The 16068-nt window shown below is 38.1% G+C and overlaps 1 protein-coding gene across 1 annotated transcript in view; it reads left to right on the top strand.

Moving 5' to 3' along the window:
- Positions 1 to 16068, top strand: part of CCDC7 (coiled-coil domain containing 7) — a 172200-nt gene that overhangs the window by 19923 nt on the left and 136209 nt on the right. Inside the window, exons 4-6 of the mRNA XM_069086464.1 lie at positions 12110 to 12196; positions 13971 to 13991; positions 15038 to 15070. Coding sequence (XP_068942565.1) covers positions 12110 to 12196; positions 13971 to 13991; positions 15038 to 15070 — 141 coding nt within the window. The remainder of the gene's footprint in view (positions 1 to 12109; positions 12197 to 13970; positions 13992 to 15037; positions 15071 to 16068) is intronic.

Consider the following 16068-nt stretch of genomic DNA (forward strand, 5'->3'; position numbering starts at 1 on the left):
GGGAGGGGTTGAGGACTGTATATTATGTCTCTAATACCCTTAATTCATGTCTCTGAGCTGAGGGCTCTCTATACCAATAGTTCCATTTATTGAAGAGTCAAGAGATGATATGGAAGTAACAGATATGGGACAGACGTTCACTGTCATCACCCCTCAGCAGTGAATCACCTGCAACCTTCCAATCCTTATAGGATTTATAAGACTATATATGGGAGAAAACTAGCAAGGAAACAAAATGAAAGAACAACCGAAGGAACACCTAATACACTGAAGACATGCTATAGATTGTGAGAATCCCAGGATAAAATTTAATAGAATGGTAACTGGTAAAAAACAAATGGAATACTAGAACAGGAAAATATTGTCACCAAGAATCCTAAGAATGGTTAGAAGACCTGATGAAAAGGCTGAAAGAAGATCTTATAAGAAGTAAAATTTGATCTGTTGGTAAAAAATACAAAAGAAAAACAGAAAAGAACCAAGAAGATCTTATTGAAGTAAAGGACATCTTAAAAAAATTATTGGAGGAAGTGGAAGACAAGAATTTAGTCATACAAGGCCAAGTTATTATCAAGTGTTTACATCCCAAAAGAAGAGACTCTCATACCTTTGGAATGCCATTACCTCTTATGATCAGTGGGGGAATAAAAAATAGAGTTAAGAACTTCAAAAAACAGAATTAAAAAATGTGCCCTCAAATATTCTATGCATAGGAACTTAATATTTCTGATAAATTGGATGCCACAGGAGAAGTTTGTTCAAATACTGCTATGTGTGTATGGGAAGCATTTATATAGTGCTTACTTTGTGTTAGATGCTGTGCTTAAACACTTTACAAATTGTATCTCATTTGATTATCACAACAGCCTTATGAGGTGGGTGCTATTAGCCCCATTTTACAGTTAAGGAAACTGAGGCCAACAGGATTAGTAATTTTTCTAGGGTCACACAGCTGGTATCTGAGGCTTGATTTGAACTTAGGTCTTCTTGTCTCCAAGCCCAGCACTCCCATCTACTTCATCACCTTGCTGCCTCCTTGAGTGAATGATGAATGATGAGGTTAGAAGCCAGATTTCAGAGAATGCAGAGAGCAAGAAAAAAGGAAGTAGAGGCATCAATTGTAGACTTCTCAAGGAGTTTAACCACAAAAGGTAGAATAAATATGGGATGATATCCAGTGGGTATAATCAAATAAAGTGAGGGTTTTTATGAGGCTGGGGAAAACATAGTCATGTTTGTAGTTAGTTTGGAAGAAGCAGTAGACAGAGAGAGAGTGGGGTTGATAGAGGAGCAATGTGCTAGAGAGGACGGAATGGAATTGGATCACTTATTTAGGGGTATGACTTGGCAAGAAGGGCAACTTTTCTGAAAGGAGTGAAGGATAATATAGTAGCAAAAGGTATCTGGGTGATGTGAGATGAAGAGGAGGGGAGAAGAAGGAACTTTGGGTGGATGGCCTCAATTTTTTCAAACATGAGGAATATGAACTATGTAATATGCCTCATTTCAGACAAGGTTTTCAGATGAGAGAGTATGGAGCTGGGAACCATAGGAAATTTGAGGAGGAATGAAAACATTTGTGGTGAGAGGGGTAATGGGTTAATTAAGTAGGTATAAAAGTATTGCCTCACTGCATTGATGGCCCAGTTGAAATTTTAAGTAACCTAAATTTGTGGTAGACATAGTTGGCCTGGTTTCATGATTTTGTCTAGCTTTGTTCAACACCTTGCAAAATAGGAGTGAATTATTTATGTGTAAATAATACTCAAGAATGTTATATAGATGTGAAAGTAGATATGTGGGTTGGTAGTGATGTTCTCTTGGTTGCTTCTTTTTGGTAATAATAAGGTCTAAGATTTTTTTCATTTCTTTGTTATTTCCTCTTCAGATATCTTGAGACTCAGTTCTTTAGTGTCTTAAAAATTATTTTAATTTAAGCATGGACCTTTTTGCTTGGTTTGGTTGTCTGCTTTTCCATCTTTATTTCTTTCAGCTTTCTACATCCATTGTAAGCATATGTCATTGTGATATTAGAGGCTAAATATAGTTTATTCACTCCCCTTGATGGTAAGAAATTTGCTTTAAAAATACTTGAAGATCTTTTATTTCTTTCATTTGTTTGTTGTCCTGTGGTCAAAGGAATTTGCCCTTTTTAACACCAGTTATCCAGTGCAGGGTCCCTGTTAAATAAGGAGGGATTCTCTCAATTATGGTAAGGTTCTCCACATGGCTTCTGTTGGCAGATGATATTGTACTGATTACATCAAACCTCAGGACATTGCAGAGCTTCTTAATTGAGATGACAATAACTCAAAGAGTTCACCTACCTATATAGAAAAAGGCAAGCAGATGAAGAACCACTGTTGTCCAAAATATGACATACTATTAAACTGACAACATATAGAGCTCATGCATCAGTACACTATAGCAAATGGAAGATGAGTTCAGAATTAAATAGAAAGGAGCAGGTGCGTGGGCTTTAGTGCCTTTGGGGAAGTGCAGTTATTTTAATGACCTCAAATTTCTTTCTGAAACACAGGATCATTTTCTAAAGGACTGAGATTTGAGTATCATTCAAAAAGCAAAATAACGGCAAAGGACATTAATTGGCAGTAACAGAATAAATGAGAAAGCATGGATGTAGAAGCATAATAAAGAATGTTCATACATACAAAAAGTTTGGAAAAATAAAATAGACTGGTTACATGGTATAAAAATAAGTGATAACAAGTGGAAAACCCATGTGTTTCATTGGTGTACTTGAATGTTCAGAGAAAGTAGGGATGACTTCCTCCAGCACTGGGTGGTTCCCCTCTGGAAAACTAATGGGAGGAAACGGCCAAACTTTGCATGGCATGATTAGGCATTAATGTGTTATAATCTGCATTGTTGGAAAAATACCCACAGTGATCAGATCACAGGTCCAGTTGTGCTTCATTGTGCTTCCGGGGGGTTGGGAAGTAGGGGGCGAGAGGGAGGGAGAGACAGAAATCTTCCTTTATTGCCTTTTTTGAAATTCTTCAGAGACTAGAGTTCTATGGCTTATCATTGGAAGAATGTTGATGTTTTAAAGAGAAAACTGAACACAAACACCAATCCAAACTCAAGAGAAATCTACCAAGCCATAATGAGTTCCTAAAGAAAAAAAACCAGGCAGAAAGATTTACAAGTGAATTTTATCAAATATTTTAAAACAAACCATTAAATCAAACTTTTTTTTTAGGAAGAGAGAAAGGAGGCATCACAAGAAATTCCTTGAGGTAAATATGGCTCTGTTGCCCAACAAGGTAGAGAAAAACCTGAGTCTCCTTCCAATTCTGAGAATCTGTGGCCTGCTTTGTAGAGATCAACTGAAGTCAGTCCCCTGTGATTCCCTAGCTCCTATCCTTGAAATAATATGAGCCAGATTATCCAGAAATCTGAATTGTGCAGTACAAGAAAGGAGGCAGTCCAGGCAAAACTGTAATAAGCCTGGTTTTATTGGAGGTGCAAAGCTATAAAGAGCTACTAAAGATAGAGGGTAAAAGAAGAGAGATGGAATTACAAAAAATAGATCATTTTGATTGCATGATATTGGAAAGATTCTGCACAAACAGCTGGGAGAAGAAGGGAAGTAATCAAATGGAAAAAAATATAATCTTTATATCCAATATCTATGATAAGGGTTTGATATCCAGAATATATAGACAACTGACAGAAATATAAACAAAAGACCAAAAGCCATTCCCCAGTAGTTAAGTGATCAAAGGATATGAACAAACAATTGTTAAAAGAATTTCAAACCATTAGTTATATGAAGGAATGTTCCAAACCACAATAAGAGAAACATGTTAAAATACACCCACCAAATTGGCAAAGATGACAAAAGATGAGAATAGTCAATGTTGGAAGAATTGTGATAAGACAGACACAATGATGCATTGCTGATGGAGCTGTGAATTTATAGTACCATTTTGAAAATTGGTTTGGAATTACACAGATTAAGTGGATAAAATGCCCATACCCTTTGACTCAGAGATTCCACCGTTAGGCATATTTCCTAAGGAAGTCATTGACAGAAAGCCTCTGTTTACACATATTTATAGTAGCAAAGAATTGTAAGTGAAGTAGAAGACAATCAGTTGAGAAATGGCTGAACAATTACTTGAATGTAATGTAATATTACTGTGCTGTAAGAAATGACAAAACATGATAAACATGAAGCATGGATTTAAATGAATTGATACAAAGGAAAGTAAGCACAGCCAGGAAACATAATAACAACAACAATGTAAAAAAAAAACCCCACAAAATAACCTAAATTAAACGTTGCAAAAATATAATGACCAAGCTTGGCCCCAAAGAAGAAATTTGAGAAGACACTACTTTCAATTTCTTTGCAGAAGTGGAGGTCCTTGGATGTGGAACATTGAATATAAAATCAACATTTTAGATGTATTGATAAGTTTTGCTGAATTTTTCTTCCTTTTAAAAATAAGTTATGGTTAATGGCTGTCAGAGATGGGAGAGGGAAGGATGTCAAAGGAATATGCATACACACGTTACATAAAAATTAAAAAAAAATAATAAAAAATACTTTCAAGGAAAAAAAAAGCTGCTTGGGTCTTAGTCACCTTTCTCTGAATGAGTTCATAAGGGTTTCCTGACTTTGAGTTCAGTATGCAATCCATTGTGGTACGTTGCCTGATTCTTAGGATTCATGTTTTGATATATGTTGAACTAGATGACTTCCAAGATTCTTTTCAACACTATTCCTATGATTTAGTTTTATTGACCCTTTTGCTTTTATTAAATGTGTAAAGGATTTTTGAGTGTCAAAGAAGGTGAAATAGAATTTAATTAATTTTCTATTGAAAGTCAAGTCTTTCGGGGTGGCCAGGTAGCACAGAGAGTAAGAGCACCGGCTCCAGTGTTGAGAAGACCTGGAGATCAAATCCCGGGCTCAGACACTTACCACCCACCCAGAAACACCTGGCTGTGTAACCTTGAGCAAGTTACTTAACCCCAATTGCTTAGGGGCGGCCTGGTGGCTCAGCAAGTAAGAGCACCGGCTCCAGTGTCGGGATGACCTGGATCAAATCCGGGCTCAGATACTCAGCACCACACCCAGAAATAACTGGACTGTAACCTTGAGCAAGTTACTTAACCCCGATTGCTTTAAAAAAAAAAAAAAGTCAAGTCTTTGGACATAAATGTCTTCAGATACTTGAAGGTCCCTCATGTAGAAGAGGGATTAAGCTTTCTGTTTTACATCAGAGGGTAAACCTAGGATTCAATACTGCACAAATCAATGGTAGAAGAAAATTCTAACAATTAGGGCTGTCCCAAAGAGAAATGGACTGCCCTGGGATTTAATGAGTTTCATTAGGCGTTCTCACGCAAAGGCCAGATGACTACTTGTCGGGGATAGTTATGGGTTAGACCAGATGACTTTTGAAGTCCCTTCAGGATCCTGTGATCTATAAAGGAGTCAGAATCCTCTCAGGGAACTGGATCATTAGCTTAAGTCGGTCTCATGCAGTTGGTTACTTTTACCAAGGGTACAGGTATGTGGAAAGGTGAATGGGGGAGTTAAAATTACTTATCAAGTTTTTTGCGTTAAAGGGTGGCCTAGGCAGTGGTTTGTTCTCTCAAATGTAAAAACATGAGAACCACTGTCTTTTGAAAATTTTGGTTCAAAGTGGGCATGTCAGTTCTGCAGATATGTATAACTCTTAACTTTTATTCATTTGCCTACCTCTGACCTACCCAGACCAATCAACTATTTCCTTTCTCTAATCATTCCACTTTTATTTTCATTTCTTTCCCACTATGCCCTATTCCCTCCATGCCTCTCTTCATATGAAAAATTTCCTCAGTTATGCTCATTATTGACCTCTTGAAGTTTCACCTTCACAGAGCTTTTCTGAATTACAAACGTCATTCATTTATGATAAATAATTTTAATAGAACTTCAAATGAACAAAATTGGTAAAATAGGGCATAAATTTTGTAGATTCAAAGCCTTGAAATTAAATAATTTAAAACTCTCATGTGATGAGCAACATGGGATTGTGAAAAGTACACTCTACTAGGAGTAAAAAGATTTGCATTTGAGTCTTGGATGTGCCACTTGCTAGCTGTATAATCTTGAGCAAGTCACTTATACATAAGGTACTTTGTAAACCTAAAGTTCTGTGTAGATTTAATGAACAAGAGACATTTCTGGACAAGAACCTGATCCTATTGTGGCCCAGGTATGGATTCACTCTAGAAGTTAGGTGTTCTATCTTGCATTTGTATCCTTGTTGTTTGGAATATAGTAAACCATATACACAATCTCTCTCCAATGTCTGTCTGTCTGTCTGTCTGTCTGTCTGTCTGTCTGTCTCTCTCCTCCCCCTCCCCCCTCTCTCTCTCTCCCCTTCTCCCTTTTCCCTCCTCCTTTTAAAATCACTTTTCTCTTTCCCCTTTTCCATTTTCTCTCTCTCTCACACCAGAAGTTGTTCTAGGGAAACACTAAACACTCCATGGTTACAAGGGGCATGCTGTGCCAGGATCCTTCCCAGGTTAGTCCTATGTCCCCCTAACCCACTGCAGCAGGAAAACATTCGTCTTCCTAATGCAAAAGTTATTTCAGGAGCATGCTAGTCAGTTGCTGCAGCATTTTAGTTGCTACAAGAATCACTCATGGTTCTTGTGATGAACCTTTATGCACTATACAGAAAAAAATGATCAGATACTGTTAGGAGGCTCTGCTTAGCCTTGGGGCTCTCCTCCCACTACCTCCCACTACATAGTGATTGGGATTATTCATATTAAAGAGGCATTAAATGTGGATATTGTTATTGAGTATTGGATATTGAAGTTTTCTGTACTCAGTACTCAGTACTGAGATGCACACATTCCCAAAAATATTGTTACCAAGGCAGGTATGAAGTTTTCCAAGCAAGGAGTTCGTCTCTGGGTATCCTGGGAAGACACATAAATAGATTGACCAAATAAAAAGTTTTCAGCTGGGAAAAATTCTTCTTCCTTTCCTTACTGCATTTCAATCGACTCCAATCATGTTAACTATGGCATAATGGAGTTTAGCACACAAATATAGCTTGATTGTACTCTGTTAACCCAGAGAGTGTCCAGGAAGAGAGGGTTGCCAAATCAGAATGGGCATTAAGAAGGATGAGAACTGAGAAAAGTCTCACATTTTACAATTAATATTGAGAGTAGTTAATTAAATTGAGAACAGTTTCTGTTCAGGGATTGAGTTTGAAGTCAGATTGTAAAGGATTGAGAAGTGTGTTGAGTGAAGGGTAAGTTGAAACACTGAGCATAGATGGATTTTTCTATAAGTTTGGTTGTAGTGAAAGGTAAGACAGATATAGGATGGTATACCATAGAGAGGTATTTTCCCTCTCCCCACCAAGATTTGGCCATGTTTGTAGACCAAGGAAGGAAATGGAGGTTAAATAGAAAGGGGATAATTGCTGGGGCAGTCTGATGGGATCAAGGAAATATGTTGAGGAATTAGCCTTGGCAAGAACATCACAGCTTCATTGGAGACTGGAGTAAAGTAGGAGAGAATGAGGAATTATGTCGAGGGAATTTGAGATGTAGAGGAAGAGAGAAGAGGGAGTTCATGGCAAAAGGTCTTATTTTCTCTGTAAAGCATAAAGCAAGATCCATTGCTGAGAGAGACTGGGAAGCGGATGGTATGGAAGGCTTGTGTAGAGAAGAGGATGTTTGGAATGGCTTCTGTGGGAATCATAGGGTCACAGATCTAGAGCTGGAAGGAAGGTTAGATCTAACTTCCCTCTTTTGCAAATAAGGAATAAGAAATCTTAGGTTCAGGGAAGTTAAGATCACATAATCAGAAGTTATATGGGAAGTACCTGACTAAAGCTGACTTTCTAGCCACGATCCTATACTGCCTTTTGTGTTCTATACACACCAGAATTCTTCAGCAGAACTCCCATCAGTCATTAGTCAACAAACATTTATTGAATGTTTAATATTTCCCAGTAGATGAGAGACATATGATTGCTGTCTCTCTAATTGACATTTAAGTTTAGGCTCTCAGAGGTGACAAGCCTAAATGGGAGCCATTGTTCTAAAAAGCACCAGAGAAGAGGTTTTGTCAAACTTGTTACACTTGACTGCTACATGGAGCTCATCCCAGTTTGAAACTGTGAAAACCATTAAGACTACTCTTCTAGTGCTATTCCTTGGAATATGAGCAGGATGCCAGTGGAGGCGTCTGCATTAGGAGTAAGAGGATTTACCCACAGCCAGGAAATGTTCACTGGGTCGTAGGATCGGCTCCAAGGGAACTAAAGGTAGTGCTGCTGTTTTCCATCGAAACTCACATCTCTTTATTGAAGGGATTTCTTTGTTCTAGTGAAAACATAGTGTCTGTATGTGAGTATGAAGGAAATGTATAGTTATCATATTCTGGGTGATCAGTCTTTAAGGAAGGAAGGTACTGCCTAAGGTGATTTTTAAGTTAGAACTGTCATCAATGGGAGAAACTATTGAGCTGGAGAGAATAAGAGTAACCTAATACTACTACCACTCTGCCCACATCATCCATATGCATTGCACATCTTAAAGAACTGCCTAGTTTTCTAACATGATAAAAAATATAGAACGTAGAAGACCCTTGGGAAACAATATGGATCTCAAGAACTGGGAATATTATAAATGCAAAAATGGAGTGATGTAGTATTTAGAGAAATTATTGGCACAACACTATTGAATTATGGTTATTGGTTGCCATCCTTGGTGATTTTTCAGTACAGAAGAATCTGCGCAATACGCAGGAAAGTGAATTTTCGTCAAACAATGAAAAATTCTGCACAGCACCTCTGACAGAGAATGGGATGTGGTGGTGGGGTTGAATGCTCTAATAGGTAGTATATGAGTTTAACTAACAACCCCCAGCCTCCTTTACACCTAGAATTCAGGGAATTTGTGGATAAGTGTCAATGTGGTAGAACCATCCTATCAGGGAGATAGTAATTATAATTTTATTATGTCTGCTCCCATGATAATAGGCTCCTGGATGTACCAGCCTCCAATGAAGGGGCAGCACTCTTAGGAAATATAGTAAGTACACCTCTGATTGAAAGATGAGCCTGCTGCCAGGACATTTGGAGTAGCTTAATTCTTGCTCCAGAGTTAGAAGGAGGCACACATTAAGTAACATTGAGCTTGATTACAAAGGCTAAGTGAGTGTGACCATATATAACAGTGGCCATCAGGCCTTTAGTCCAAGAGATCTCCTAGCCAGGTTATTGCTCTATTATTATTATTTTTTAACTTTTTGGATGGGGGAAGGAAGGGCAGTTGGGGTTAAGCGACTTGCCCAAGGTCACTCGGCTAGTAAGTGTTAAGTGTCTGAGGCCGGATTTGAACTCAGATCCTCCTGACTCCAGGACCGGTGCTCTTTTCACTGCGCCACCTACCTGCCCCTTATTGCTCTATTATTGACAGTCCCACTGACATATAGTGTGGGTCTTCCCTCTGGGAAAGGAGTCATTCTTTCTGCCCTATTTTTCTTTGTCTTTATATTATGTATGATTCTTCTTTGGTACCACTAGAGACCTCTAATTAGGAGATTCACTTATGTGACAATTCCTGGTCATTTATTGGCAAATATGGAAAAAGAAAGACCCTTTATGGCTTGGGTGCACAGGAGTAGAGGAGAATACATTAACAAGGATACTGGCCCCTTGGCTTGAGTTAGGCCTCAGAAAAGGACCTTGGATTCAAGATTAGCCTCATTAGCATAGACTAGAGAGGCTAATTCACTTCCCCTATCCCCTTACTAAATAAACTTCTCTTTTGTAGTTTGTTTTAAAACTCTTCATCTGCCTCCTAGGCAGCCTACTGGATAGAATGCTGGTCTTTGAGTCAGGAGGCCTTGAGTTTGAATCTTCTATCAGACACTTAGTAGCTATATGACCCTGGGCAGGTAACTTAAGCTTTGTGAGCCTCAGTAAAACAGGGGTATTCGCATCTACTTCATGAGACTGTTTGGAAGAATTATGTGAAATAACATGTAAAGTGTTTTGTGAGCCTTAACTGCTCATAAACGCTATCTATTATTATGATCTTATTAGCTTTCTTACACATTACTCCCATCCATGCACTCTGTGTTTCCGCCTTACCTTGCTGTTTCTCCTACCTGATGCTGCTTCTCCTATCCATGCCTTTAGACTGTCTGACCCTCCCCCCCAATCCCTGCAATAGGCTATCTCCCTACCTCTTCAGATCCCTGGTTTCCTTCAAGACTCAGCTTGAGCATTATCATCTGCAGGAGTCCTGTCCTTAGCCTCCCTTCCCTCATGGGAATACCTTCCCCACCGAGGTTATATTGTATCTATTTTGTGTATAACTGTACACATTGTTTTTCCTGTTAGAATGTTAGCTTCTTGAGGGCTTGGACAACATGTTTTGCTTTTGTCTTTGTTTTTTCAGTAAAACAGTGGTACAAAGTAGGTGTTTAATAAATGGTTGTTGATTAATGAATTATGAGATAGAGCTTGCAGACTTTCACATTATTTGCCCTATTATTGTACATTGTGTGCTTTGCTCTCCTATTGTACTTAAATCATTTACACAATGATGATGCATTTGTTTAAGCTTAATGTTGACTACCTTTTAAAATTCACTTATAATTGGGCTATTCACTCAGTACTATTTTATGCTCAATTTTGATACATCATGCATAGAAGGCTCTAAGCCCCATTTTTCTCTAGATTGTTGCAACCAGAACCATTAGCCTAAAGAGTACTCATTTATTCCTACCGTGTTTCCCCGATAATAAGACACTGTCTTATTAATTTTTTTGGACAGAAAAACACCAGAGGGCTTATTTTCAGGGGAGGGCTTATTTTAATGAACATTGACAGCAATTTTAATAAACAGGTAAATGTGAACAAAACAATGTACCTTTACTCAATAATGAATTCAATAAAGAACAGGATGAACGCTCACTGCTGCAGCTCTGATTGGATGCAGCTCGGAGCGCGGCGTGCGTTTCGGGGCGGGGGGACGGTGCATACAGAGGGTACCGTAATGTAGCGTGTAGCGCAGGGAATCACCTTCACTACAGTAGCAATCTCAATAGGGCTTATTTTAGAGGAATCTTACACAGTAAGGGGAGGGCTTATTTTCGGGATAGGTCTTATTATTGGGGAAACACGGTACTTTGGCAACTATTCCAGCGATGGCTAAGTCATGATGTATCTCAGTGGTGAGGGTTTCTGAAACACCACGATTGATTCTGTGGGTAGGAAATAAATGTGTTCATGGTTGATATCTATGTGTGTATGTGTCTCTCTCTACATATATACACAAATATGTATGCATGAGTATGACACAAGTATATTGTATGTATACACGTATGGTGTATGCACATATATAGTAGTGGTGTATCACTGCATTTGGTCATAAGATCTGAGTTCATTTACCACTTCTGTGACCTTCCAAAGAAGGAGAGGGACTGGGGAAAGCTAAGTCTAAACTAGATGGGGATGTAAGAGTAGGGAGTGGTTACAGTAGAGAGGGTTTTCAGCTCTGTAACTCAAAATCATAGCTATGAGGGAAAAAGGAGTTGGAGTTTGCTACTGTGGGATATGGGAAGTATCACTTGACTGGAAACTCATACAGGTATTTGCGGTGACAGTATTAGTCTGTTTTCTCTCCGAACACTAGGGATATAGCATGATATGATTGTGTATCATATAATTATATAGGTATATAGCATGATATAATTAAATGTAACTAAATAGAGGGAGTAATAATTGCTATTCATATAATGCCTACTGTGTGCCAAGCACTGTGCTAAGTGCTTTGCAAATATTATCTCATTTCATCCTCACAATTCTGAGAGATAAGTGCTATTATTATTCCCATTTTACAGATGATGAAACAGGCAAATAGGGGTGAAGTGACTTGCTCAGGGTTGCAGAAATAGGCAGTATTTGGGACCAGATTTGAAACGAGTCTTCCTGACTCTGATACTGACACTCTATCCCTTGTGCCACCTAGATGCGTCTCACCACCTCCCTGCCTCTACACATGGAGCTTGAAATAAAGTCACATTTCTTTGTTAACTTTCTTTCAGACAGAAGCAGAACATATGAATTCATTCTTGTTATCATGTACATCACTTGCAAAACAGCTTGAAGAAGCAGTTAAAGAAGAACAACAGGTATTTGTCCTCTGTAAATTGTAAAGAATGAAAACATTTTAAATTTACTGTAGAAAAATGCAGAATACAGTGATCCATCTTCCATCTGTCTGCTGAAGTAACTTTTCTAAAGCTTAATTCTGTCCATGTCATCACCCTGTTCAATGAAGTTCAGTGACTTCCTGTTACCTCTAGGCTCTAATTTAAACTCCTATTTGTCTAGTGGTGTTATACTATAATCCCCTCCTTAAACTCTCTTATCCATCTATACTGGTCTACTTGCAGTTATTCAAGCAAGACCTTCCAGTCCCTATTTTCATGCATTTCCATGACTGAAATACTCAGCCCCTTCACCTTGGCCTCTTAGTTTTCCTGACTTTATTCAAAACTCAGTTACAGTCCCCCCCCCCCCCCTTTCTAGGAGGCCTTTCCTGGTTTCCTTAGAAGCTCACAACTTCCTCTTTCAGATTACTCTCCATATACTCAATCTCATATTACCAACATGTTGTCTTCTCTGTTAAAATGTATGTAGAGGGGCGGCCAGGTATCACAGCGAGTAAGAGCACTGGCCCCAGTGTCGGGATTGACCTGGGGAATCAAATACAGGTTCAGACACTTAGCACCCACCCAGAAACACCTGGCCGTGTAACCTTGAGCAAGTTACTAACCCCAATTGCTTAGGGGCGGCCAGATGGCTCAGCAAGTAAGAGCACCGGCTCCAGTGTTGGGATGACCTGGAGATCGAATCCCGGGCTCAGACACTCAGCACCACACCCAGAAATAACTGGCCGTGTAACCTTGAGCAAGTTACTTAACCCCAATTGCTTAAAAAAAAAAGTGTTTATAGACAGGGACTTTTCCTTCCCTTCCTTGTATCTCAAGGCTTAGTACTGTGGTTGTCTCATAGCAAGCACTTAGGAAATGATCATTGACTGACTGTAAAAAATGCTTACAGATGAGTACGGTACAAAGTAGAAAATGCTATGTCCAAATGGGAGGTCATCTGTTGGAATTAGGCCAAGGTGGTAAACGAGCTAACCCTCAAAGGAAGAATCAGATTGAAACAGTTGCTGTGGGATTACATTGTTGGCATGATTAATAGCTAATGAAGGTGCAAGGATGAAGGGTAGGGTAGGGTGAGATGGCAGAAAAACTGGTAGTCTAATTTGCATGGAGTAGAGACTATTAAATGCAGGTTAAAGCCAGATAACACATGAACATAAATGCCAGAATGAAGAGTTTGTATTTGTCCTATACTCAGTGGAGAGGCATTGGAGGTTTTTGCACAGGTAAGCGATATGGTTAGATATGTTCATTATTTGGAACATTATTTTGGCAGCTATGTGAAGAATGAATTAGAGAAGAAAAGTACAGTATATTAGAAAAAGTGCTAGTTCTAGCTTTTCATGGGGTAGAGCAGAGAACCTGGAACCTGGAAGCCTGGAGTTCAAATGTGACTTCAGATCCTTACTGACTTTGTGATACTGGGCAAGTCACTTAACCCCCAACTGCCTCTGTTTCTTACGTGTAAAATAGTGATAATAGTGGCACCTACCTTTCAGGCTTGTTGTGAGAATCAAATAAGATAATATTTAGAAATAATTTTGCAAATACTAAAGTACTTTATAATAAGTGTTATTATTCTGAAAACTTGATGTGAAATTGTCATGACAAGATAGTTTTTCACTTAACAGAAAATTGCTATAGACTTGAAAAAAATACAGTATCATATATTTTGCATTTTGAAAGTTGGTGTTGTAATCATATTTATTTATCATATGCTTTTATTTTCCAGATATTAGACTCTCTTTTTAAGGTAATTATCTGAATTGTTGCTGGCATTTACAAAATTTGTACAAAACATTTATATAACTATATTTGTAAAAAAAAAAAAAACCCCACAAAAGTAAGGATATGAAATAGGATTATGTATGAATGAACGAATGAATGACTAAACAAGTATTTAGTACCTACTGTGTACCACCTGGTAGTAGGCAGGCACTGGGGATAGAAATTAAGACATGATATTTTCCTTGCCCTCAGAGAAGTTCTATTTTAATAAGAAGGATACAGTGTAAGATGCAAGGGAATTGGGAGCCTGGGGAAGAAGTTTTGGTCTGAGGAGTTACAGATATTGTGAGTGAAACCATGATAGAGTCGATTTTCATGCCTTTGCTAGTTGCAGTGATAGCACCTATTTGATTGCTGTGTGTAGTGCTAGATGGAGAGGTCCAGAGGGAGTGGGGGTGAAGGTTAGTCTAGTAGTACTTATAACAAGATGCCCCTGCTTAGTAGACCCTGGTTTTCTGAGTAGATGGGTAAGACTGACTGGGGGCAGCTAAATATAGTGTGCATTAGGCCACTCACTTGTGGAACAATTCTCCCAAGGGGGGGGGGGGGGGGAGGGACTTGATTTCTGGAGGGCTGGACCAGGAGAATTGTTGTTCCTGGTAGGAAAAAGGGCAAGGATTTCCTTATTGTGTCTTTGGGAAGGCTCTTACAACAAAAAGAAGATTATGAAACTTTCCTATGTATATATGTATATGATAGATGATCAAATTTTCATATATACACATATATCTATATATGTCTATATCTCTATCTATGCTTACATATATACATAGATATATATTTCCCCCTCTGCTGCACCTGAAGTTTGTTGTCTGTCTGCATGCTCACTGAAGGGTTGGCTTGGGATTTGGATTAGAAATCAGAAAAGCTATAATCTCTCTGGGATACATGCTTCAATGCATAGACAAAAATGTTTATCTTGATATTTGCTCATCTTTACTCATCTTGATATTTTGTTTCAAGACAAAATTTTGACATGTTAGTAATTAATATTCTTTTTTTTCCTTAAAGTGGTTTCAAAAAGAGGTCTATCATGTAGAAGAGGTAAATATAATAACTTCAAATGATTAAGATGATATTTGGTCCAACTTTTGATCACTAAAAACCTGGGTGTCTGGAGAACCCTTAACCAAATTTATTATAATTAGTTAACATTTCTTGAATACGTTTTGCATATATTTTACTGTTGCATAGTAACTTTTTTTCTAAAACTTTGAATGAATTTTCTGTTCTGGAGGCATTCACTAACAAGACATGTGCCTCCTTTCATCTATGCATATTAAATTAGCAATGTGAACAATATTTCCTACCATATTTCATTTCCAATATTTTTGAGATATTTGCAGAAATGGAATTTTATATTTACTTATGACTGTATATATACCATAGAAAAGCCCATTTATTGATAAAACCTTTTTTTAGTCATTAAATCTTATAGGGAAAGTAATTGTAAAAACTGGGAAACTTTTTTTTAAAAGTTCCTCTCCCTTGACTCCTGGCTCCTATGGGATCAGAGATTAAATAAATTATTAAAAGCATAGAGAGGACATTGTTTATTTCCTGTAGGAGCTTGCAGTCCAGTTGGGGAAAGACTGGAGTATTTCATGTAGCTAAACATGAAATGGAAAAGAAATATATTTGGAATATATAATTTAAATGTTCTTAATAAGTTATTGATTCTTTTGAGAATGATCATTCAGCTCTGTAAGGTAGAAGGGGATTATATGTGAGAGATGCTGTGAAGGTAGAAATGACAAGATTTGGCAACTGATTGGATATGTAAGGTGAGTGAGAGTAAGGAACTGAGGATGTTAGTGAAGATGCAAGCCTTGGTGACTGGGAGGCTGCCCTCAACAATAATAGGGAAAATCAAAAAAGAAGAGGGCTGGAGTTGGGGGAAGAGAAAATAATTCTGTATTGGACATGTTGAGTTTAAGATGCCTATGGGACATCCAGTTTAAATGTCCAATAAGCTGGGGAGAGAAACTAGGACTATATCTATCTATCTATCTATCTATCTATCTATCTATCTATCTATCTAT

The sequence above is a fragment of the Petaurus breviceps genome, unplaced genomic scaffold (assembly GCF_028583685.1).
Source record: "Petaurus breviceps papuanus isolate PSGF00001 unplaced genomic scaffold, PetGlider_PUasm1.0 178, whole genome shotgun sequence".
In the NCBI taxonomy this organism is placed as follows: Eukaryota; Metazoa; Chordata; class Mammalia; order Diprotodontia; family Petauridae; genus Petaurus; species Petaurus breviceps.